We start from the raw sequence: 26,538 nt of genomic DNA on the forward strand, positions 1-26,538 counted from the left end.
CGGATAAGTGTAGTTTCCTCTTCTTTTTTTTAAACCTAGAGCAGATTGGTGAATAATAGATTGAATAGCAGATATAGCGGAAGCTGTTGTATAATTAGTGGAAGAACAATCCAGATGTTGCCTTTCCCTTCTTCTTTTCCGTAGCATCTTTGTACATTCCTATCATATCGTGTTTCGGATTGATCACATACATTGGTGCCTTTATATACAACACAAATATCAGAATGCAATCTTGAGATTAATCTTCTTGCAAATTTTTCTTTTTCGTATAGATTTCAGAGCTAGCAATTGGAAGAAAGTCATTGCAATTGGAGCCGTAGTTTTCGCAGTATGTGTTATTTTTATGATTTTGGGCATTCTTCAATGGAAAGGCAGTTCGGGAGGCAAGATATCAAGAGAAAAAGGTAATAAGTACTATGCAAATCTTGATGTAGAAAGGATTAAAAAAAATTCAATTTCTCCAACTATATGAGCAGTCATTTCATGTATTGTGTTTGAAGGACTCAATACTCTATTGCAGACTTCTAATAGACTTTTCTTTTTTTTTTTTTTTTTTGCTTTATGCCTAGATGAGGAATTAGCGATCCAAACTAGAACCATGAAAAGCAGCTACATGATTGCGTAGAATATGAACCAGTCGTTATAATTCTTTTTGAAAAACGTCCAATGACCCCAAATAACAACTAGAAGGGGATGAATAGGTGTTTGGAGACGATCACAACCAACAAAAATATCCAAACCACAATAACAATCACCAAAATTAAACTAAGGAGTAAAGAAATAAGACACAAAAATTTTTATGACGAAGTGGAAGCCTTTTGAAAAATTATTCAAAAGTAAAACCACTCTTGAGGCAGCTAACCTCAGGAAACTTATCCACTATTGTAGAAAAATTACAATAAGTTTATACTTACAAAACCCTTGTAGTTAAAATTTGACCTGTACCCAACAAATGACTTGTTCGTCTTTTATCGAAGTAGCTCTAGAACTCTGGCCTTTCTTCTATAACATTTCCTCTACAACCAAGAACTCTAGTGGCTAAAGTTTTTGATCTGTGTGGATTAATGTAATAGAGAGATTTCAAAATCAAAGCATAGGAAGATAAATTCACTCTCTAAGAACAAGCTGCCTTGGACAAAATGATCTCATTCAAACGCCATTCAATCGAGGTTGCAAACAAGCTATCTTTTCCTTCACTTTGAACCAAGTTTTTGACATCTTTTGAAGACCAACTTCAACCTCAAACCTAGACTTACAACATAACAAGTTTTGACATTGAATTTGCAACATGAAACCTAACAGTACGTGAAATTAGAGTGTTGCATTTTCAACTATCTTCGTAAAGGAGCTCACCAGTTTACTATGTAAATTTTAGTTCATTGCTTATTTTTAAATTTTAATTGATGGTGCTGTTTATGAGAGCAATGATTAGATAGTTAAAGCTCACTACTTGGGCATAATATATCATAGAATCAGTCCATTTCAAGTGTGGGAGAGGAAAATGGGTAATTGACTTTGAGTTGATTTGTTTTCACATATCCGCAAAGTCGTATAAGATTGAGCTTTTTCGTAATAATTGGAGTTGGTGTCTTTTAGTTGCATTTCTTGGTATGGTTCTCTAAAACATCATCTAATTAATCTAGAGGCACTCAGATACAAAATTAAATAGTTTAATTTTTTTCTAAGATTCTGTCAAACATCTTAGGCTCATTCTTTTGACAGAATTGAAAACATTGGATCTGCAAACTGGTTTCTTTACCTTTAAACAGATCAGGGCTGCCACTAACAACTTTGATGCTGCAAATAAGATTGGGGAATGTGGTTTCGGATCCGTCTACAAGGTATCCTAGATTTCATATTCTTTCTTTCTCTTTCTCTTTTTATTTTATCTCCTATTTTTGTGAATATTTTGCATGCACGTTCTTATTTGTTTTCTCTCATATTGGTAACATAAATTATAGGAAAGTCTTATGTGAATACTTGAAAGTATGTATTTTAAATGCAGGGTATACTATTAGATGGTACTATAATTGCCTTTAAGCAACTTTCTTCAAACTCAAATCAAGGAAACCGTGAATTTGTGAATGAAATCAGCATGATATCTGGTTTACAGCACCCAAATCTTGTTAGACTTTATGGATGTTGTATTGAAGGGAATCAACTATTTTTGGTATATGAATACATGGAAAACAAGAGCCTAGCACCGTAGCACGTGCTTTGTTTGGTAAGCATAATGTTTTTATTTTAGTATTTTATTTTGACTTGAAGCATAAGTTGATGAATTCCCAATTGGACTATCTACAAAATATGCAGGTTCAGAGGAATACCGCTTAAAACTAGACTGGCCTATGAGGCAGAAAATATGTCTTGACATAGCAAGAGGTCTAGCTTTCTTACATGAGGAATCAACACTAAAAATTGTTCATAGAGACATCAAAACTACCAATGTGCTACTGGATAGGGATCTTAACCCAAAGATTTCTGACTTTGGTTTGGCCAAGCTTGATGATGAGGAAAACACCCCCATCAACACCCGAGTTGCGGGAACAACGTAAGCTACCTTTTTCCCTCTTTCCTTCAATGTGGAGTCTTTCTGTAATTCTATTCTTCATTTTCTTTTGGCCTCCCAAGGATTAAGTACTATTGACATCCTGGATTAAGTATTTGGTACAATTTCTACTTGTTTGCTGCTTACATTTGCAACTCAGCCATGCTTATATAGGAAAATTCATAGCTACATGAATTATATATCTACCAGTATTCATGCTTGGCAAACTTGCCTAACTATCATATGCCTCAATCCTTGATGTATCAAACAATCAGCTCAATTTCCTCATAAAAATAAAATTGATGGATACAAGAAAGCAAAAAAGGAAAAAAAACAAACAATTTGTCTATTAGACTATTAACACAAACGCTCTGACTCCTAAATCTTGTTCTTTGATTGCATAATTACATGATGTATTTCTGGTACCCAAGTTTCTCTTGATGTTGGACTTTGTTGAATATAAAAGATCAGAGCTTCATACTATTGGCCTTTTTTTTTCTCGAGCATTCATACTAGTTATCTAAGTCATAATATGACTTTTATTTGTAGAGGTTACATGGCACCAGAATATACATTATGAGGTTACTTAACCAATAAAGCAGATGTTTATAGTTTTGGAGTAGTTGCATTGGAAATTGTCGCTGGAAAAAACAACATGAAGTATCGACCAAATGAGAAATACACATGCCTTTTAGAATGGGTAAGATTGATATCTTTCTTTTAATACTCTCAACTATAAATAATGTTGGGAGGCCTGATTGCATCTTTGTCCTTTTTTTTTTTTTCTTGAAGGGGTTGAGGGGAAGGCATTTACCCTTTTCTTTTCCTGTGTATGTGGCTGCCTTGTTCTCATATGTTGATTGGCTACTTCTCATTTCCATTCTCTTTTCTATACTTATTGCAGGCGCTTGTTCTACAAAAAGAAGGTAATCTAATGGAGCTGGTCGATGCAAATTTGGGTTCCAAGTTAAATGAGGAAGAGGCTATTAGAATGATCAAAGTAGCCCTCTTATGCACTAATCCATCGCCAGCACTTAGACCCACCATGTCTTCAATGGTAAGCATGCTCGAAGGCCAGACCATTGTTGATGAAGTCACCTTGGATCCGAGTATATATGGCGATGAATTAGGGTTTAGTGCCTTGAGAGACCAGTTTGAACAACTCCAGCCAAAACCAACGATCACAAGTGCAGCAGAAAGCCTTATGAATTCATCATATATGATTTGGGTTGGATCTTCTTCCACATCTGCCCAGGATCTCTATCAAGTTAATCTTGATTCTCAGTAATATGATGTCTCCAATATCATTTGCATTTGGTATGATGTCTTTCATTCTCTTCTTCTTGACAATTTATTTATAGGCCTAGAACTACCATTAGACTAGAACATATAAAGGATAATGGTAGAGTGAAACCGAGCTTGACTAGTTCCAGCTACAAGTAAATCTACAACATAGTTTGGATTCGTATGATGTCTTTCATTGTCTCATCCGTTAGACAATGGACACTTTTTTCCTTAGTTTAGTTTTCACATTTTCTATTTAGAAGAAAAAAAAAATAACATGAGAATTCCAAGAATTATGAATTCAATTCTATGATGCATTATATTAATTTCATCAGATTAGATGTATACATTAAAATAGGTAACTGTATCTACTATTTCTATAATCTCCATTTATATTTAGGAGGTCATTTGAGTAACATTTGAAAATACACAATAAATAAAATGTTGTATAAAATCTATTAAGTTACTATGGTTATTTTAATAGACAAAATTGTATTTAACTGGTGACACAACATTCTGAATCAAGTAGTAGAAAAGAACAAAATAAAATAAGTTAATCATACAAAACATCAAAATTTATGTGGTTCATCTTAACAAAATAAATTCCACTATTAAAAGATAAAGAACAAAATAATAGTCATAAAAAAATCACTCAAACCCAATACATTCAGAGCCTTGCACTCTTCCCAAAAGAAGAAACTTTCTCTTGCTCTCTTGGTGTGGTTGCTCAAAAATTCTCATTTTTTTGTGTATTAGGTGGCTTAAAATTTTGTCTCTCTATGTCGTGTAGCTGGATTGCACAAATCTAGATTCTTAGCAATTATCTGCTCCAAATTGCTAGTATTCTGGACGGGCAATTGTGAGAGGGCCCCTATAAGGCCCACCTACCTAAACATAACTTGATCAAGCACCTACTAGACCCCATAGGTATTCTCTCATAATTGCCAACCCGAATTGCTAAGTAATTATTGGAGATCTTAATTGGTGTGGCACTCTCTTCGGCAGTGTCTCTTTTTGTTTTTCTAGCCGGATTTATGCCCCTTTTATAAGAATAGGTGTTGGCTAGGTATTTAATGGAGGCTACCAAAAACTCCTACTTGAGAGAAGATTCCCTCACTTTACAAATCTTCACTTTGACTTAAATTTTATGTCTTATCCAAAACTCCTAATAGTAATCATAAGTTACAAATCCCAATCTACCAATGAGACCACAACATAGCAAGTTAGGGTGTTATTCAACCTAAAAGTTTAAGCCTATAAATTTGAGTTTAATAACCATACTATATTAACTACTTGCATTTATGAGTTGCGACGTTTTCCAATGTGTGAGTGAACCATTTTTTAGACTCTGTATATTCAACAATAGTTACTCAAAAAACAAAATTTAAGAGACTATAGGACACAATTGAATTATTTTTTTCTTCAATCAGAATACCTATTTGTTTACTTTATTTATTTATTTATTTATTTTGCCCAATTTATTTGTCTATATATTTCCTCAGAAATCATGAAACCTAGCATGTGGGTTCAATTTTTTAGTGAACAAATCAAATTATGCAATCAACACACATATAGAAACATCATAGAATGAATCCAACCATGCAAACAATCAATTTGCATCACAAACTGTGTAATGGAAAAGTATTCATTATCTCTAAAGGTCAATGAATTATCAAATATTCCAAAAGCTTAAACTTTAATTTTCCTAAGGCTTAAGCTTTACTCTAATAGAAGTATCAAAAAAGATATGAAAACAAGTTGCCTCCCAATAGGATTTTAACTTATTCTAAGCAGGCGCTTGAGATTGCAATTTCATAAACAAGAAGTGCAATTTTAAATCAAAACACAGAAAATAAATTGTTTGTGATTGCGTTTTTAAAAAATTGTGATTTGAAAATGTAGAAAATCTGCATTTTCAAATCAAGGGTAAGGAGGTGTTTTTTTGAAAACTCACAATCTTAAAAGCTAAATTGTGATTTTAAAGTTCAAACCGCAATTTTGCCAAATGCTTGACTGCGTTTTTAAAAATTACGTTTTCAAATCATATATTTTTAAATCGCACTTTGTGAAATCACAAACTCGAATAAACCTTAAAAGTTGTGAAGACTTTCTGTCCTATACATTGGATAATGAACACTTGTTTTTTTCCTAGTTTGATTTTCATATTTTTTTCATTCAAAGAACAAAAATATGTGGAGGATAAAGGTTTTGTGCCCCACCAGATATTTGGTCCATGCACGTATCTCTCTCTTTTGTTGGCAATTGTTGGACGCAAATGAGTTTTTATTTCTTCAATCAGAAGACTTGTTTGTTTACTTTACTTTCTAGCTCCTGGAGGCCGACACACACAGAAATGTCATAGATGGAATCCCTTCATGCATATCAATTTGCATCATAAACGAACATATCTCACTGAGAAAGCAAAATAAAGACAAAGGAAAATGCTTTACCTCTAGATGTCATGTCACACAAAGTACAAAGTTGTTCAACTTTACTTGTAGCGTCTCTCCAAGACGCCGGTCACATCTACTTATCTTTCTAAAAGCACTAATTAAGTTATAATTAGAATTCTCATAAGACTTGTTTGTTTACTTTACTTTCTAGCTCCTGGAGGTCGACACACACAGAAATGTCATAGATGGAATCCCTTCATGCATATCAATTTGCATCATAAACAAACATATCTCACTGAGAAAGCAAAATAAATACAAAGGAAAATGCTTTACCTCTAGATGTCATGTCACACAAAGTACAAAGTTGTTCAACTTTACTTGTAGCGTCTCTCCAAGACGCCGGTCACATCTACTTATCTTTCTAAAAGCACTAATTAAGTTATAATTAGAATTCTCTAAAATTGTTTTTAAAGTATAATATCTCTTATATTAAATAATCAATGTGTAACTTATAGCCTGTTTGGGTGCGCGTTTGAAGAGTTTAAAAATGCGTTTAACACTCAAAAAATTCGTTTGAAAAAAAAAAATACTCATTTGGTAAAAAAATTAAAAGCGCTTGTAAGAGTCCAAAAAATTCAAAAATAACCAAAATGCACTTTAGTCATTTTTAAAGTTGACTTACTTTTAGAAGCATTTAATAGGGGAAAGAAAATGAAAAGAGATTTTAAGAAATTCAATCTTAACAATTGATTAAACTACAGCATACATGCTATTATTTTAATAACAGCATGTAAGCCAAACCCTTCATAATTAAGATCGTGAAAGTTAAGTTTTTCCAATAAATAACAACAACCTCATAAAACACAACGGCCTTGAAAGCATCAATTCGTAGGAATTCTCGAGTTAATAAAAGCTGTCACCATACGGTTCTAAATTTCTAATGGTTTTGGATAAGTCTGACAAATGCAAATCCATTGATTTTCGTTTTTTTCGTTTTTTATTTTTTGTTTTTTAAAACTGCCCCACAATTATAAGGGTATATGTATTTCCACACTGATTTTGGCAGTTCTAAATAGACCCTACACATATCGGCCATAGGTCATAAGTGAATTGAGAAGTCCACACAAGTCTATCCTTTGTTTGGTGACAAACTAATGTAATGTGGTTGATGCGATATAGAGTGGATATAAATTTTGAAGAAATGAATTTTTTTATTGAGAAAAATACACTTTACCTTTTTAAAGTTTGGAACGACTTTCATTCGACTTTTAATATTTTCATTTTTGTAATACACTTTCTAAATTTTTAAATTTTTATAATTCGACTAATTCATCAGTCAAAATCCATTTTGACTGGCGGAACAGTGATCGCATGACTCGCACATAATCACTCTTGGCCTTTTTTTTTTTCCCAAAATGCCCCCACCCACATCTTACGCACAGTGCTTTTCCTTTGCTGGAGTTCGTTGTCAGCCAATCAATTTGGCCACGTGGTCAGTGGATTCGGGGAAAGCGAAAGCAAGATGAAGAGAGATTCATCGTCAGACGAAGAGGAAGACCGCCAGAACCACCTTGCACGTGCCGTTTTGACTGAAGATGCCACCCACCTTGACTCCATGAGAGCCACCTTGTCGGAATTTATCCCCATGCCACTTTCGTCTTTGTGTTTACAGGGGAAGGCTCTTTACTAGCTCTGGGTAATTATCTTCGGTTGTTTACATAGAAGCTAACTTGGGTTGTGAGATGCGAGTACACGGCACCTGTAAGTTCCCTCTTGGCTTGATCTGCCGGATTTGGAAGCTTAGTTGTTTGGGATTAGGGGGCCTGCTCAAGATCTTGGCCTGATTTGCCGGATCTTCAGTTGTTTACATGGAAGCTCACTCTTGGCCTTATTTCTCAGAGCTCCCGGTGAGAGAGAGAGAGAGATAGACGAAGAGAATTTACCGGTGGCGTAGCAACGGCAGATCCGACGTGCGTGAGAGAGGGGTTTGGGATGGGGAGCATTTTGGGAAAAAAAAAAGCCAAGAGTGATCACGTGCGGGTTTAACTGGCAGACCGGTCAAATTATAAAAATTTGAAAGTTTGGGGGCATTGTAAAAATTGGAACATTAGAGATCGAATTGAAAATCGCTCCAAATTTTAAGGGTAAAGTGTAATTTTCCCTTTTCTATTTCTTTTGTGTTTCGTTTTTGGGTTTGTTTTGTCTTCTTTTTAGATTTGATTTCGGTAACTGTTTATGGGGTGAAAGTTTAGTCATTCTCTAAAGTTTTGTTTGTAGGAATCTTTAAGAGTAACAGTATTGAGTTTTCCGTCTATCTTTTGTTGTTTTCAGAGAGTAAATCATTGACGGATGTGGATGAGTTTTTCAGGCATATAGAATAGTTGTCACTATAGTAAAGACAGTAAATGTGATTGCATTTGGAAATACACTTGTAGCGAAAATGAAAAAGCCCATATATCACTGACCGGGTAGTGGTTAGAGATGTGACTCGCCGGAATTTGTTGCAGATCTAAAATAGATTAGGACAGTGATATTCAAAGATATTATCTTGTAATAGCCCGATAAGCTATTGTATGTGTCATAAATATTGTTTGGATTGTGGATATTTCAAATTGAATCTTTAGCACTGTACTAGGGGAGCAATTTGCTACATTTGATTGTTATATCAATGAAGAGATTGCGATTTTGCGAAAATAAAAGATATTTTTTTAATAATAAAAAAGCTCTTTCACGCAACAAAAAAAAAAAAAAAAAGGATTGGTCAAAAAAAACAATTTTTTTTTGCTCTAAATAGCCCAAAATTGCATTTTGGAAAAAAACTTAAAAGTTAAGATTATTTTTAAGGAAAAATATAAAAAAGCTCTCTAAACTACCCGTCGTTTTCGATTTAGCCCCATAATGTTTCAAAGTAATAAAGTATCCCTCAAACTACCAAACTATTGCATTTTGGCCACTCCGTTAGTCAAAACCGTTAGTTTGGACGAAAATTCAAAACGACGTCGTTTTGTTGGGGGCTACTTTATCACTTTCTAAACATTAGGGGGCTAAAATGAAAACGGCTGGTAGTTTGGAGGGCTTTTTTATATTTTTTCCAAATTTTTTTTTCATAAAAGGGCATTGTAGTAACTTACCCATAACAAAACGACGTCGTTTTGCAGTTTCCATCCAAACTGACAGTTTTGACTAATGGAGTGGCCAAAATGTAATAGTTTGGTAGTTTAGATGGCTACTTTATCACTTTTGGAACATTAGGAGGCTAAATTGAAAACGGCTGGTAGTTTGGGGGGCTTTTTTATATTTTTTCCTTATTTTTATTATTATTATTATTATTTTCTAAAAAGCTAATTCAAGTTATTTCTATAAGTAAAAAGTGCTATTTTCTAACATAATCCTCATCAAGCTCTAAGTGCTTGTTTGAGATTATGTTTGAGAAATAGAATTTTCAAGTCAAAAAGCGTTTTTTTGGCAAAATAATACTTTTTTCTTTAAATAGACTTTTTGAGTATAAAACGCACTTTTAAGCACCTCAAACGCAATCCTAAACAGACCCTAAGTCCACTATTAATTTCCTATCAGCTTAAAATTTTAAGATAATTGATGATGTAATATGGTATTAAAGCAAAAATTCTAAGTTCTTAGTCATTCACCCTCATTTCAATTAAAAATTTTATATATTAGACTTTATTTGTTGAGAGAGAGTTTGAGTACACAAATGAATGGAGAGTACTGCTAACCTATCATTTGTTAATCATCTAATAATAATAAATTAAGAGCCCTACGCCACCCAAATAGTAGTCGTACTTAAGTCAAATATGTACTTCTCAATGATATGGAGCTTTAGCGACATGCCTAAAGCAAGTGTCCCTACCTCATAAACGTGAAGCTTCCCCCTTGAACATTCAATACCCGAGTAATGATATATAGATATGACATTTTCTATGCAGCTTTGCAAGAAGAGACTCGTGGAATAGCCTTATGATCAGTAGTAGATCGAGGAGATGATGGCAAGATTTCTTCCTTATATTTGCTTTATTTTACTCATCTTGCTTCTTTGCATGGAAGCACAAGCTGGCCGTCTAGGCCCTACCCCTGATGACGAAGGTGAGGAGGTTTTTCTTTTTCTTTCTATATGTATTTATGTGAAAACTTTTCCTTGATACGTGGCTAAAGCTTTTTCTTATGTTGTTATAGTTGTTCACTCAATTTTTGACATTTCAACAACGACAACGACAAAAAATTCCCTAAAAAAGTTCATGCAATTATCTTGCCTGATCAAGCTGGACTTGTTTATTAAATAAACCAAGCTCAAATTGAGCTTATACAAGTCGAGCTTGAGCCATTCATGAACAAATTGGTTCATATATATTTGAGAGATTTTCCCTTAAAATGGAGGGCAACATGCACTTTGTAAAAGATCTTACCGAGAGAAATAGGAACAAAGCAAATTGCATTTAAGAGTGCCAAAGACAATTAAGCTATATATATTTGTCTCTCTCTCTCTCTCACACACACACACGACATATATATATATATATATTATTTTTAAAGGAACATATATAATCTATGGTTTTACTCTGGAAAACAATTTAAGAAAATAAATCTTCAAACTTTCAAAAATTTTAAGTATAAACCGAGAAGAGGAAGAGAAGAAGAAACTGATGACAAGCGAAAGGAAGAGAAGCAGGAAGAAGCACCGGAGAGAGGAGATAGACAACAGTAGCTGTCAAATTTTCTTAATTCATCATAAGCTGTCAAATATATTAGAAAATTATGTTTAAATAGACTAATGACTAAGCTCTAACCCTAACCCTAGTGGTACTTGAGCTAATTGTCCGCTAAAATAACATAAAGTAGAAATTAAAATAATACAACCCATCTAAAAAAAATAATAATAAAACCAAAATGCAAACTAATAAAAAGCTCAGTAATGAGTTGATAATAGGAGTTGTCGGGGGCGGACCCAGGCTTGGGGTTGGGGAGCACTTCCGTCCACCCAAAATTTTACAAATTTTCATAAATATCCTTCAAACATACCAATTTTATAAATTTGTCCCCCCAAAATATTATTTGTGTCCCTTTTTAATTATTTTTTTAGTTTTGCCCCCCAAAATAATATTTGTGTCCCTTTTAATTATTGGTTTTTAGTTTTGCTCCCCAAAAAAAAAAAAATTACTTGTGTCCCCTTTTAAATTTTTTAATTTATTATCATTATTATTATTATTTCAATTGTGCTCTCTTTCAACATAAAGACATCTAAAATAGCCAATTCATTTAGTTTCTCTCTATATTCTAGTTCACTTCTAATCAAAAATTTAATTTGGTTTTAGACTCTCATTGAATATGTGAAAGAAAAAGTTAAATGGTTTTGGTTCTTTAAGCGGCTTTTAACCAGTGGTCAGTTTTTTGAGTGGTTATTTTGAGTCATTTAGGTTTACAATATTTGTCTTGACTTCACAAGTTAAATGGTTCAATAATTTATAATTGCAAAATTGTTTGGCTTGACTCTTAGCATTGTTGCTATTTAGGGCTCTGGGTGCTTGTTCTGAAAAAAAGTTAACACTCAAAGATACATTTTTCTTGGACCCTATAAATTGTGTTTAGTCTATTTTGCTAGTTTTTTTTTTCCTAAGCTATTAATTTGCTAGTTGTTTATACTATTGTGTATTTGCGATGATATGAGATTAAATGGAAGATTTCTATGCTTTATTTTATATAAACACTCACAAACACATATAAAAAGATTATATGTATCTATGTGATTTTGTATCTATATAAGTTGGTCTCTCCCCAACTACAAAAATAAATAAATAAAGACTACATTGTATTGAGTAGTATATATGAAGGATTACAAAAACCTTTATTTATAGAGTGGCTATGGGTGATATGCAAATAACCTAGTAGACTAAGGAAAGGTAAACCTAAAATACATAATGATGTAAATAACTATAGAATAATGTTCTTAACACTTATAAACTGGCCTGATAGTTATTGTAGTAGTTATTTCGTCACTTACTAAAATGTAGAATTTAAAAGACTCGGAAAACAATCCACATTATATTTATTGTGTTTAAAAACTGACATTGAAGTGCATGTGGCACTTCCTACTTCAACTTAAAATGCATGTGGGCAATTAATCACGTTAGACTCGTTAGTTTCGAAGTTGATCATTTTCTTTATTTATTTATTTGTTATTTTTTATATGAATAACATTTTTCATTGCACACAAAGAAGTAAAAAGAATCTCCGAAACTCCACTCAACCTCAAGTTGCACACCAACTTTACAACAACAACAACAAAAAGACAAGCTAATCTCAATCTTTTGAGAAAGCCTAACAAAGAACAAACTCAAACAAACCCCATAAAACAAAACTTAGGAACTAAACCTAACAAACATGCAAATTAATCACCAAACCAGCAGATTCCAAGACCACTTCAGAACAACATCTCTCCATATAAGCAGCCTCTAGACCAGAAAACTAACAGCAATTCCCCAAGAAGTAGGAAATAAATTAGTATAGATAAGAGCATTTTTCCAACACTTCCCTCCAAATCCTCTTGCTAAACCCACACTCTCAAAGAATAACAGAAATAACACTTCACATCACCATTCAATTCACAACCCCATTTCAAAATCCAACATAGAGATATAGTGCTATCATCAAAATCCAACATTATTCATGTCTCATTTTGTAATCCTTCTTTATTTTTATATCCATGCAGAGATCTTAGCTTCAACAGATTGGAAGGAAATGTTCTAGATTTTCAAGGTCTATCAAAATTGGAATACATGTAAGTGTGGAGTCAAAACCCTAAATCTAGCTCTATTGCAGAGAAGCTCAAATAAACATTATATATATTATATACATTTATATATGTCTCTCTGTGTGTGTCATATATATCATCACAAAGTATATCTTACATTCGAATATTTCTCCTTTAGTAATGATATAAATAAGTTTTTATCCAGAGCATGATTATGTTGCTATTTGAACAGGTTTCTTACAAGCAACTTGCTCAATGGGCCTATTCCACCCTGGACCAAAAACCGAGATAATCGCCTGTATATAATTCATCTTGAACTCTATTTGAAATTTGCATGAAATATTTCTTTTTCTTTAATTCTTTATGTTTCTGCAGATATTTAATCTTTACAGGCATCATCATTTTCAAATATACATTTCTTTGGACATTGATTCATCTCATTAACCCTTTATGGTTAATGGGAGATCTCCTTCAATCATATTGAATGGGTGAATTCAACTGATTTTGCTACCAATATAGATTTGCTTCTTGCATCATGCGACTCCAGTAAAAAAGAGTGGAGGGAAATTTCATTTTTCCATTGTTATGTTGTATCTCTGTTATTTGGAAACACCATGTTGACCATTAATTTTTAGTTGGTTAAGGAAATTTGGTGGTCTTAGCTTGAGTTGACAGGTTAAACTGCTGATTTAGAGTACATGTTAGATGTGGTCAGTCATACTACTTCTGTAAGGGTCAGATGTTGTCTGTCTAGGTGTTTCTGAAATATTCAAATGAACTCCTTTTACAATTATATTTAGTTTATCAAAACCTTTTCTAATATACTTTTTCTTTTCTTATGGATTTATAATGAGTTATGAATGAAAATACGTTTTTGTGCAGACATGTGGATCTTTCTTACAATAACTTCTTAGAAAGCTCTGCACTGCGTACTTGTCGAGAAACCCTGTAAGTGATTTTCTTATCCTTTAATTTACTTTAGGTTTCCATACTTACCCTCTTCACAAGTTTGTAGTTTTTTGAAACTAACTAGGTTCTCATTTTATCAGGAATTTGTTTCAGAGCTTCTCTGGACAGAACAACTTGTAAGCTTCTAACTTGTAGACTTATAAGCAGAACAATGTTTTTGGATCCTGCTTACTTTTCCTGTTATTTTAAATCTACTGTCAAGATTAAAACTTCCCCATTTTTAGTCCAAACAACGTAATTTTAAAGAAACTAACAGAAGTCATTTGCACCAAACGAAAACTGTCGTCTTCCTTCTTCACCCACTTTCACTTTCTCTCTCTTTCTGTAAATTCGTCTTTCAAACCTTTTCAGTACTTTCCTCCCTCTCTTTTTACTCGTTAACTTCCACAGCTCTGACAGTTTCAAAGCCATAATTTTCTCTCTTCTCCATCTCTCTCCTTGCCTTTCTCTGCAAAAACCAGGCCTTGTTCTTTGTTTTCTGCAAAACCAGTTAAACAATCCTATGGTTGCTGAAAGGAGGGGTTAAAAGCTCAAAACTTTGAGAGGAAAATAGTTATTTTTTGGGTCCCTGAGGATTCTGTTCCTTTGGCTAAATTCATGAAGAATGGGCTACTGCATCGGTTAGGTTTCTTTGGTTTTATAGAGTTGACCATTCCTCTTTCATAGCATTCATATGATTCCAAAAAAATTATTAATCAAAGATATTGTTTGCACTGAAATTTTTCCATGGAAACATCATTATGGGGATGTTTTAATCTTAGCCATAGATTTAATTTCTCCATGATGTAAGCCGGATCCATGTTTTTCTGTTCTTTTTTTTTTTTGGCTTTTATTTTGGAGAAGTGATTCCCTTTTTATTCTGCTAAGTTCACACTTCTTTCTTGCACGACTCTAATTAAGAACACTTGGTGACGAGTGCCAAACCTATCCATGCTCAAAAGGTAATTTAGTACCTTATTCAAATTATGTGGTGTGTGCTTTAATTATGTTGTCAGGCATTCCTTTTGATATTTTCTTTCCTAAATGAAAGAAAAATACAGTAAAATATTTCTTCTTTTTATTGGGAAGTAAATGAAATAAGATGAAGTTAATACATAATTTCCTTTTTGCTCTATAATGTTTGCTTATTTTTTATTTTATTAAAAAGCTGTTGTTTTTGTTTCTTGGTAGATCAGTACTCATTGCATATAAATTGTGGTGGAAGTGCAACCACTTTTGAAAACATAGAGTACAAAGGGGATAAAATCCAAGCAGGTCCAGCAAAATTTGTTCCTAGCACCGCTAATTGGGGATTCAGTAGTAGTGGAATTTTTTGGGACATCGGCGAAACCTCTGATCCATACACAACAAATAATGTGTCAATACTAAGAATGAATGACTCCGGATTATTCACGAGTGCACGGCTCTCTCCTCTTTCTCTGACATATTATGCACGTTGCTTGGCAAATGGAAACTATACTGTGAAACTATACTTTGCAGAGATAGTATTCAGAGACAATAGATCTTTTTATAGTCTTGGAAGACGGATATTTGATATTTATATCCAGGTATGGTGCTATATTTGTTTTGCTTTATACGTAGAACACAATTTTATTGATTTAATTTGTTACAGGAAACGTTGGTGCGGAAGGATTTTGATATTGAACATGAAGCTCAAGGTGTTGATAAAGCAGTTGTTAGGAAATTTAAGGCAGTTGTGAGGAATAAAGTCTTACAAATCCGCTTTCATTGGGCTGGGAAAGGGACAACAGCTGTCCCAAAGAGAGGAACATATGGTCCTCTCATCTCAGCTATCTCTGTTAAAGCTGGTAACCATTTCTTGGAGTCCGAGAATCTTTTTACTTGCCAACGTTTTTCATACTTATTAGATTGATGAACAATAAAAGCATAGCATTATATAGTTTAGGTAGAACCCATGATTATTTGCTGTAAAAAGTATTACCCAAAACAAGATTAAACTGCAACTAGATGGAAGAAATCAGAACTTTAATAATCTTCTTTATACTCTTACTCTGATATTCGCGTGTTTGAACCATTCATTCATAACTTGTTTTAGATTGGTCCACGTATGTCTATCTCTATGGTACTACTGGTATTCCAGGATGCAACTTTATAATCAGTTTCCTTTACAATTTTCCTCTTCTGCAGATTTCAGTCCCCCTGACTACAAGATATTCATTGTTGCTGGAGCTGTAGTATCAGCGCTTTTGCTCATTTTTATGATTTTAGGCATTCAAATGTGGATCAAAAAACGAGGCAGGATATCAAGGGAAAAAGGTAATCAGCAGGCACTAATTTTGATGTAGAAATTAGATAGGATAATTTCTCTTCTCCAACTCTTCACGATGTTGAAACAATGTATAGCAATTTCCTAAGGGCTTTATATACTATTGCAGTCTGCGTGTTATATTACTTTAGGATTTTTCCCTTGATGAAAAATCAACAGTCCAAAGTACACCATGAAAGCAATTATATTGTTGCTGGATTGCAGAGCGTAAGAATCTGTCTTCATGATAGCTTTTTTGGGCTTCTTCGGTACTGCTATTGGAGTCAGTTTCAATCATAATTATAAATGATATGACCAAATCATTCAGAAATATGAGATCACTGCTTTTTCATAAAATCGAAATGAAGCCATATTTACATGAGAGATGGATGACTTGAGGTCACTGAGTTGAGTATTTATATCTAAGAAGGACCCATATTTTTTTAAAAAAAAATGTGAGAGATAAAAGATTATGGATTTTAATTAACTATCTTTTTAAAATGTCATCTAAAAGATCTCACTAAAATTGTTGAAAAGAACAAAAAGGCAAATCTCTTACTAATAGGCACCAATGAGTTCCTCTCTTTTAAATTTTGTTTTTTTGATTCCCAATACACCTGTAATTGGGAAACAAAGAGAAACCCTAAATCTTGTAAAAACTTGGGGTTTATGTGGCTGACCAACTGCGGTATGGTATTTTCTCACTGCGTTTGTTTTGTTACATTCTATCTAGCATCTTCTAAGTAGCCAATAGACACAACAATACTGGTTAAAAAATTAATCATATCATTTATAAGATGCAATGTGACATCTTAGCCTCACCTTTTCATTCCTTTTAACAGAGCTGAGAGGATTAGATCTACAAACTGGTTTTTTCACCTGTAGGCAAATCAAAGCAGCCACTAACAACTTCGATGCTGCAAATAAGATTGGAGAAGGTGGTTTTGGATCTGTATACAAGGTATCCCACAACATCATCTTCCTTCAATTTTAGGATATCTATTTTCTTTTTCTTACTTATCCATTATACCAAGAGGCGTCTAATTCAATAATGAATCCATACCTGAAGATGTATATTTTTCTATTTCTGATGCAGGGTGTACTGTTAGATGATACTATAATTGCAGTTAAGAAACTTTCTTCAAAATCAAAACAAGGAAATCGTGAATGAAATAGGAATGATATCTGCTGTACTACACCCAAATCTTGTTAGATTGTATGGATGTTGTGTTGAAGGAAATCAACTATTCTTGGTTTATGAATACATGGAAAACAATAGCCTGGCACGTGCTTTGTTTGGTAAGCTGTATTTTATTACGAACTTTATAATGAGAATGGCATATATTAAGAACTAAGTTAATGAGTTCTGCATTGGACAATCTACAAAATATGTAGGTCCAGAGGAATACCACTTAAACTTGGACTGGCCTTCAAGGCAGAAAATATGTGTTGGCATAGCAAGGGGTTTGGCTTTCTTGCATGAGGAATCAGCACTAGGAATTGTTCATAGAGACATCAAAACTACCAATGTGCTATTGGATAGGGACCTTAACCCAAAGATTTCTGACTTTGGTTTGGCCAAGCTTGATGAAGAGGAAAACACCCACATCAGCACACGAGTCGCTGGAACAATGTGAGCAACCTTTTTCCCTCTTTTCTTCAATATGGAGTCTTTTTGTGATTCTATTCTTCTGTTTCATTTGCTCCCAAGTTATTGACCAAGAGAGAAAAAGGAACAAATATTGATTGATCTCTATGTCTCTATGAGATGCTGCCCTGAAAGTAAACCGGAACATGGAAGCATTCAAAGTCTCTGCATATTGGAAAAGTTTGCATATGGAATATGATATAGACTTCCTGGATTAATTGTTTGGTAGGATTTTTATATGTCAGCTGTTTGCATTTGCAACACAACCATGCTTACATAGAAACTCGTAGCTGCATCTATTATCAACCAGTTTTCAAGTGTTGAAAACGTCAAAACATGAAACATACTATTAATTTGCTGTAGTTATTGTCTGCCCCAATACTTGATGCATTAGAGAATCAGCCCAATTTCCTGGTAAAATAAAATTGCAAGGTAAAAAAGCCACACGAAAAAGGCAAAAAATATGTTTATTTAACCTCTAAAATACATGCTACCCGTAAGCAATGACTCCCTTTAAAATTAAGAAATAAACAATACAGAGAAATTTGTCCTCAATTTTTCTATCATCCTTCACTCTCAAAAACCAATATATATATAAGTCTCTCAAAAAACAATATTTCCAAGGGAAAAAAAAAAAAAAAAGAAAGAAATTATTGAGATCTTGCGGAATCTAAGTCCACACCCCCGATAAACTTGAGTTCAATGACCAAACAAATTGTGTGGCTAGTGTTATATGACTCAGTCAATTCTGCACGTGCAATGTGCAAAGGTAATGGCATATTCTTCTTCCCCAAGGACAAAAATTTTCGGTGTCTTTAACGGAATGAAATTACCACTCAGCCCTAGTAGCCTTATTGATTGCATGATTGCATGATTGCATTCTGAATGCAAATGAAATATGATTTGGTACCTAAGTTTCTCTTGATTCTTATGTACTTTATTGGATATGGAAGATGAGAGTTTTATACGAGTGATCTTTATTTTGTTTATGATAATTCATACTAGTAATATAAGTCATAATATAATCTTCATTTGCAGAGGATATATGGCACCCGAATATGCATTATGGGGTTACTTAACCTATAAAGCAGATGTCTATGGTTTTGGGATTGTTGCACTGGAAATTGTTACTGGGAAGAGCATCATGAAATATCGACCAAAAGATAATTGTGTATGCCTTGTAAAGTGGGTAAGATTGATCTTTTTCTTTTAATATATGCTACTATAAATAGCGTTTGGAGGCCTGGCTGCTTCTTTGTCCATTCCCACTCAATTTTGGTCATCCTGATATGTTACTCTAGCCTCAAGCAACAGAATAAACTATCATATGTTGAAATTGTTTGATTCGTTCACTTCACACTTGAGTTCAACATATTGACATGTATATTATTTTCTATGTGCGTATGGCTGCTTATTCTCTTGTGTTGATTTGCTACTTTTCATTTCCATTCTTATTATAGGCGCTTGTTCTACAAAGAAAGGGTAATCTAATGGAGCTAGTGGATCCAAAGTTGGGTTCCGAGTTAAAAAATGAGGAAGCTATTAGAATGATCAAAGTAGCTCTCTTATGCACTAATGCATCGCCAGCATTTAGACCCACCATGTCTGCAGTAGTATGCATGCTCGAAGGCCAAACCATTGTTGATGAAGTCACCATGGATCCGAATATATATGGCGATGAATTGGGGTTTAGTGCCTTAAAAGACCGGTTTGAACAACTCCAACCAGCACCAATGAGCACAAGTGGATCAGAGAGCCTTATGCATTCATCAGATATGACTTGGGTTGGATCTTCTTCTACATCTGCCCAGGATCTCTATCGAGTTAATCTTGATTCTCAATAATTTCAGCATACTATTGCTCCCAGCCATGCTAAATGCTTTTTTTTTTTTTTTTTTCTTCTAATAATAAAGCAACTTTTGCTATAGACCGTTGAAAAAAGTAGTCGTACAGTCTCTCTTTCCCATGCTAGGAAAGAGTACGTACCTTTGTTGTTTTTTTCCATTGTTGAATTATGAATAAAAAAATATGTAGTAACATGACACTGAAGATTGTTATAAGCGATATAAATTCACCTCTTGATCATTGAATTCATTAGACTATGAGAGCTAAACACAATAGTGCATCATACATCTTATGGATATACCCTTTAGTTGTCTGTGCTCATCCTATTCGAGAAAAGTTGTGCTTTTTTCCTGCATTTACATATAAAAATTTGATGTCTTTCATTTCCTTTTTTTATTGATCACAGATGATCTTGTTTGGTTTTCTCAACTGACTACTGATGGTTGTGCGGCAAACCCTTTCAGGTTTGTTCCTTTTTGGAACTTTGCCTTTTAATACGATCTCTTTTGGCGGTTTCAGTTTGTTTGATGGGACAAGTAATTTATTTGATCTATTTCCAACGGTTTTTAAGAAGATTCTGTCACTTTTGTTTTTTATTTTTTCGTAATTCTCCTTTCCATTCCCCAACATTTGGTGGAGGAGCCACGTTGTGGCCAATGGGGGTTGTGGCCACAACGTTTTATGTGTGTATATATATATAAAGGCAGTTGGTGATTTTTTCTAACCGCCTTCAAAAGTGGGTAGCGATTAGCGGTTATTAACCACCCACCTTTACACCCCTAGGTAAGCGGACAAAAACATGCAAGTTTCATATTAGTTCTCTCGAGTAGTGATTTATATAACACCGGCGTGCACATTGTTCATGCACGCCGGTGTTTTATAAATCACTACTCTAGTTCTCTCACAACATTGCTAGCAATCCGAACTATAAAATTATTGAGATTCTATTCAACATGAATTGCCTTGCGGATATGTGTTTTAGTTGAGGTTTTTAATAATTAATTTTATACTAAGCAAAAAAAAAAAAAAAGTCGATCTATCAAGAGAGTTTGATGTTTTTTCCTTAATAGAAAAGAAAATCATAGGATCGTAGTATGGTGAGAATTATAAAGAAGAACAAAACAGCCTTGTACAAGGAAATATGACCACCCAGTTTTTATGCTTGACAGATGTTTCAATTATTATCTAATTCAAGCACGCATTAAGAACCAAGAGAATTTGGTTAAGAGTTTTGTTATAGTTAACGATGTGTTTGACAATTTTTTTTTTTTAAGAGTTGAAAGAATAAATAAATGGGTTGATGTGAGGTAAAGATGAAAGAAGTTTTAAATTCTTTTTAATAAAAAGTGAAGAAAGTTGTTTGTTAGTGTGAATAAATGAGTTTGATCTTTTTAGATAAAAATGAGAAATGAGTAGATTACCAAACACCCCCTTAACATCTTTAGGAATTGACATAAAGTTTATAATTAATAAAAGAGTAATTAGAAACTAGATAATTAGTAAATATGTCCACAAATATCCATCGATTTGAGCTGTGTTTGACAATAACCATGGACAATTGCTATTCATCAAAAAAATAAAAAAATAAAAACTTTCAACATTTTTATTTTTTACATCACATCAATCACTATTTTTGAAAACAATTTATCGAACGTTTTTTCTACCAAAAAAAAAAAATGTATACAATACCGGGAAATGGCTGGGTTGTTAACAAACAACCCCTTGGTATTTTGGTCATTTTAAAAATAACTCTTCAAATTTGGAAAAAAGCGAACTTTTCACTTTAATTTTGGTTTTTGTCTTTCCATGTTTTTAAAATTTCAGATTAGTTTGAAATTTTCCTCCTTACTTTTAGGAAATTAGCCAATTACTTGAGAATATTTAGGAGATAATTTTAAAATGTTTTTTAAAAAATCATTTTCAATTAGGCTGAGGGTAGTGGCCCAGTGGGCCTGGCCCTGGTGGCAGCTAAAATTGGGTTTACAAAAAGTGTACCGAAGAAGAAGAAAAAAAAAAAAAGTTTCTGGAAATTATTTTAAAGTTTATAAATAAGAAAAATAAATAAATAAATAAAAGAGGCGGAAGTGTTGCTGTCGTGGTTAGGGATTCAGATTGTTATGAAGGATTTGCCGCCTTAGGTTTTCTGGGATTGTTCACCTGAGCGAGAGCCAGACAGAGAGATGGTTAAGATGGTGAAGAGGATGGTGGAGGAGAGGAGAGGACGGCTAGGGTTTGTCGAAGAAAAACAACATCGCAAGCGAAGTCGCCCTGTTCCTGTCCCCTCGTCGGGTCCTGCTCCTCTGCGGCGATCCACGCGCCTGAACCCTAACCGTGACGCCGTCAAGATCCGCAACGACGATCCCGAGAAGCAAATGGGAATTCATCCAAAAACTTTGCACGATGAGTATTTCAACTCTTACTCTGACTCTGAGGAGGATTGCATCCCCAACTATAAGAAGTATAAAAATAATGAGATGTTGACCAAAGAGGATTGCGTCCGCTACCACCTAAACCCTGATGTGTATGTGGTGAGTAAAATTAATTCCCTTCGTCTACTTATATGTCTGTATCTGTATGTGCCTGCATCTTTAACACTCCTTCGTTTTCGTTGTTATAGGGTCGCCCCTGCCTGGCCCATTATTTGTGGTTCGACTCGATCATTTGCAGTAAGCGACGAAGATGAATACGAAGATTGCAAACAATTTTCGCAGCTCGCAATAGACGAATACCTCCGTCGCCTCAAGGTTGGTGTTTCTGTTGTTGTTATTATTGTTTTTTTTTTTTTTTTTTGTGGATTATGAGGTATCGGATGGAGATGAATATTTGTTATGCTGAAATAATAGTCAGTTATTGCTTCTTTTTCTGTGACAATAATTATATTTTTTCATGATTACATAAACTTTTGTGTGCAGAATGAAAATTCACAACTAGAGTTTGTGAAGCTTTTGACAGCAAGGTATAAGGTTTCCGATATAGTCAGGTATTATATAACCTTTGAGGCCAAGGATATTGCTGCTGGAGGCCAGACTAAGACCTATCAAGCTGTGGTGCGTATACCCTTCAAGTGGGATGGTGATGTCTCCGTGTTGTGTTTCAGGGAGTGTGAGCAAGAGCAAGGTAAAGGAATTTCATTTAAAGGAAGATTAATTTGATTTCTTTCTTTGTTTCTGTTGCGTTTATCGATTTACTGCGGCTTATCTTATACATGAATTAGTAGAGGCAAATGGTGAAAATCTTCACCTGTATTTGAAAGGTGAAGATGTTTTAGTTTAAATCATAACAACCGATTAGTATTGCCTTGGCTATTTTTAATTTTATATTCCTTCACCCCTGCATTCTTGTTATTTAAGCTTCTTGTCCCCTAATCCTTTTGTTCTTGTTCAACCAAATATTCCTCTTTTTCCGTCTTTACTGCCAGTTCTTCAAAAACTTCTTGTAGTCAAGGTGAGAGAAGAAGCTTATGCTTCAAGACAACGACATGACATGTTATAACAAATATCTTTTGATGTGTGAAAGTGTATTAATTTGCTTAGGAATCATGTAATATGAGAATGGTTGTTGGAACTTAGCTTTTCTTTAGCACAATATTGACTGCTATTTTCATTTTTATTTGTTTGATCAGTGAGAAGTTAGTAATTCAAGTGAAGCTTCATGGATATATGATGTTCGCCTTTCATTTTTTTTGTTTTAAGTAGGTTCAGGCAATATACGTGGTAAAGAATGGTGTTGGGAAGTTCACACTGCTGTGAGGGTTAGTATGTTTATATCACTACATGAAAGCATGGTTTGATTTACTGAACTGATAATGACATTCGGTTATTGTGAGACGAAGTAATTATATATTTCTTTGATTATTGCTTGTTATCTATTGTTGTAATGATGCACGGCACTTGAAGCCACTGGTAGTGGTACATGTTAAAACATCTTTTAACGATATTCTGGATTGCAATTGTGGACTAAATCTTCTTTGGTCACATAAGTAATCTAATATCTTGTTTTCTTGCCTCTCAGTCTCCGTTCTTTGCTACTTAGATAAGGTATTAGCTGAATAAATCTTGATTTGTTGAGATTGGAGTTGGGGGAAGGATGATGGAAAACATAAGGGGGATTTGGGAAATATGAGAGAGGTCAATATAGGTCCCTAGCCCTATGCATGTGACCAAACAGTTCAAGTGAATATAAAGTGTTGCTTTTAAACCATTGGTAGGCGAAGCGTAGTACACTAGTACTGCTATTTAATGTTTGAAGAAAGCAGAGATGGTAAATTAGAATGGTAGTGTTGGAGCATTTGGTGGTCGGAAAATTTTGAAATTATAGTGTGGATAAGAACCGGCTCCTAAGCTACACTTTTTAAACCAAACTTTTTTATTATGAGCCAACATGGTTGTAGACTATGGTTTGAAGAGTATCAATAGAAGAACATGATGGTTGTGTAAAAGTTTTGAAGAACATGCTGCTGAGTCTGCTTTTCATCGTTGGTTTTTTTTTTTTTTTTTTGACATATTGTAAATGTTTCTGCTTATGAGGACCTGGGCTTTCAATTGGGTGAGGACCTGGCCTTTGAATTGGGTAATTGGGTGTGTAAAATCTCATTATGGGTAATTGAAATTTGGCTCTCTGAAATTTCCTGCCAAAATAGAAAACCCACCAGTAATTATATTGTGTGGCAAGCTGTGGTTGGCCAAGGAGTGCTAATAATTTGGAGTTCAAGGTGGTGCCTAACCTCTTTTCTTTGCGCACAATTGCATGCACACATGTATATGGTGATAATCTGCACTCCATGGATCCATATGGAGATAACACACACATACACACACACGGCCTTTTGTTTCTTTGAAAAGTGTGACGAAACAAGTGAAAAGGTTATAAGGCAATGCATCTTTTCTTTACAAGATTCTTTTCACATTTTGACACTGGCCCATTGGTTTTTTTTGCAGCCCTATTTGGAGTAGTACCCATCGGAGGAGGAGATTGTTGAAGAAGATATGTAATTATCCAAGCCTAAATAGAAGAATGTTAGTACTAGCCTCAACCTCACCAGTATAGTTTTTTTTATGTGTACTGATTTATATGCTAGCAGGAGTTTCATGATTGAAGTGGTCGGCGTTATGATGTGCTTCCCTATATACATATATTCTGGTTGTAGGATTTTGTTGGGTCATTGTAGTTGCAAAGACTACTGTAAGGCCTCATAAAGCGAAGGTTCTATCAAAACCACGTCTTGATTTAAATGAACTTTTGTCTTCAAGAAGAAAACAGTTTATGAGCTTCTAGCAGCTTTTGAATGGGTCAAAAAAAAAAAAAAGGACTTAGAAGTAAAAACGAGTATCCAACAACTATAATTAAGTTAATTATAAGTTCATGGGATACTCGTCTTTACTTCTAAGTCCATTTTTTTTACCCATTCAAAAGCTGCTGGAAGCTCATACCCATAAACTGTTTTTTCTTCTGGAAGACAAAAATGCATTAACTCTTGTATGGATAAATCACGGCGTGGTTTTGATAGATCCTCGCTTTATGAGCTCTTGCAGTAGTCTCTGCAACTACAATGGCCCAACAAAATTCTACAACCAGAAATATATGTATATATTTAATTTTTGAAAAATTATAACATAACTAAAATATTAAATTTTGCATGACTTACCATGGATTTGCTTAACAATGTAAGGGGGAAGCACATCATAACGCCAATCATGAAACTCCTGCTAGCATATAAGTCAGTACACATTCACTATACTGGCTAGCATATAAGTCGGTACACATTCACTATATTGGTGTGGTTGAGGGAAGTTAGTGTTAGTGGTTAATAGAAGTTAGAACTGGTAGTGGTTACCGCTTAAATACTATATTCTGAGTGGTAGAAGTGGTTACTGCAAGTAGTGGGTTAGAATTTATATTGTTAGTAGGTTATTAATAACTAGTAGTAACCGTTCTTGGGTATATAAATAGGTGTTATTAGAATAATAGGAGATAAGAAATTGTGTTTGTATTGTGGTATTCTTTCATTCCCAATTAAAGTGGAGATTATTAATTTATTCTTATTGACTCTGAGTGAGACTCGTTCAACCAACTCACCAAAAATAAAACCTATTAATTTTTAGAACTACAGCAAACCTTTGCCTAAACCAAAAAAGTCACCTCCAATGGCCAACCATATAAAAACCGTGAGACAATAACCTTTTTACTTTACTAATTTTGAAATAAGGTGAGGGAATTTCTGTTAACTTGTTTTTTATATTACTTTGTAATACATGTTTTTCCTTTCTTTTTACTGCTTTTATCACAACATTTAATATTACATTATGTTATTAATAATGTAAACCAAGAAATATTCATAAAATTGAGAGAGAGAGATTATTGGTATTGGTGCAGATGGACTTGATGAACCAGATTCCTTAATTTTTATCTGTGCAAAAAATAAAGGCAAAATGTGACATAAGTTTCTGTAAATATAAACTCAATTGAAAATTGCAAAATTTCACTGAAATTTGTCCTGTACAAAAGTTTGGAGGATACAAGAAAGTATGTGAATGTGAGTTGAAATGATTTTTTTTTTGTCTTTTTTGATAAAAAAAAACTCTGCATACTAGGTTAAGTTTTGCGTGTGCGTGTTGGGTGGGTTAGGAATTTCCAAGAACCCCTCAACCTCTAATTGAGAGCACAGGCTTATAGCTTGTTACATCCCAAGAGGTGTATGATCTCTCTTCCTAAGCTAGCACTTAGAGAGACAGCATAGGTTCCTGTTTCTCACCCATTTAACCCAGGGCTTAAGAAAGATTGGACCCTGGCTTTCTTAAAGAAAGATTGGACCCTGGCTTTCTT

At 34.0% G+C, this 26,538-nt stretch overlaps 1 protein-coding gene and 2 pseudogenes across 2 annotated transcripts; all 3 read left to right on the plus strand.

Annotated features, from left to right (window-relative positions):
* Positions 1-278: 278 nt before the first annotated feature.
* On the plus strand, positions 279-4,012 carry LOC132168634 (probable LRR receptor-like serine/threonine-protein kinase At1g53440; annotated as a pseudogene).
* A 6,181-nt stretch (positions 4,013-10,193) lies between these two features.
* LOC132168632 (probable LRR receptor-like serine/threonine-protein kinase At1g07650) lies at positions 10,194-19,915 on the plus strand (annotated as a pseudogene).
* Positions 19,916-21,800: 1,885 nt separating this feature from the next.
* Positions 21,801-25,751, plus strand: LOC132168640 (uncharacterized). 2 transcript variants are annotated; one of them, XM_059579651.1, is made up of 5 exons: positions 21,801-22,244; positions 22,334-22,460; positions 22,629-22,833; positions 23,412-23,467; positions 24,654-25,751. In XM_059579651.1, exons 1-5 carry the CDS (start codon positions 22,234-22,236, stop codon positions 24,666-24,668), a joined length of 414 nt encoding a protein of 137 aa, XP_059435634.1. In that variant the 5' UTR covers positions 21,801-22,233; the 3' UTR covers positions 24,669-25,751. The 2 variants fall into 2 exon arrangements, with proteins under 2 accessions (XP_059435634.1, XP_059435633.1); XM_059579650.1 differs by lacking the exon at positions 24,654-25,751 and having other exon boundaries at positions 23,412-24,647.
* The last annotated feature ends 787 nt before the right edge of the window (positions 25,752-26,538 follow it).

This window comes from Corylus avellana, chromosome ca2, assembly GCF_901000735.1.
Source record: "Corylus avellana chromosome ca2, CavTom2PMs-1.0".
In the NCBI taxonomy this organism is placed as follows: Eukaryota; Viridiplantae; Streptophyta; class Magnoliopsida; order Fagales; family Betulaceae; genus Corylus; species Corylus avellana.

Excerpts from the sequence above, each read along its gene's own strand:
- LOC132168640 (XM_059579650.1), top strand. Across the intron at positions 22,461-22,628 it reads AATACCTCCGTCGCCTCAAG|AATGAAAATTCACAACTAGA; the intron begins GTTGGTGTTTCT and ends TTTTGTGTGCAG. Across the intron at positions 22,834-23,411 it reads GGAGTGTGAGCAAGAGCAAG|GTTCAGGCAATATACGTGGT; the intron begins GTAAAGGAATTT and ends TGTTTTAAGTAG.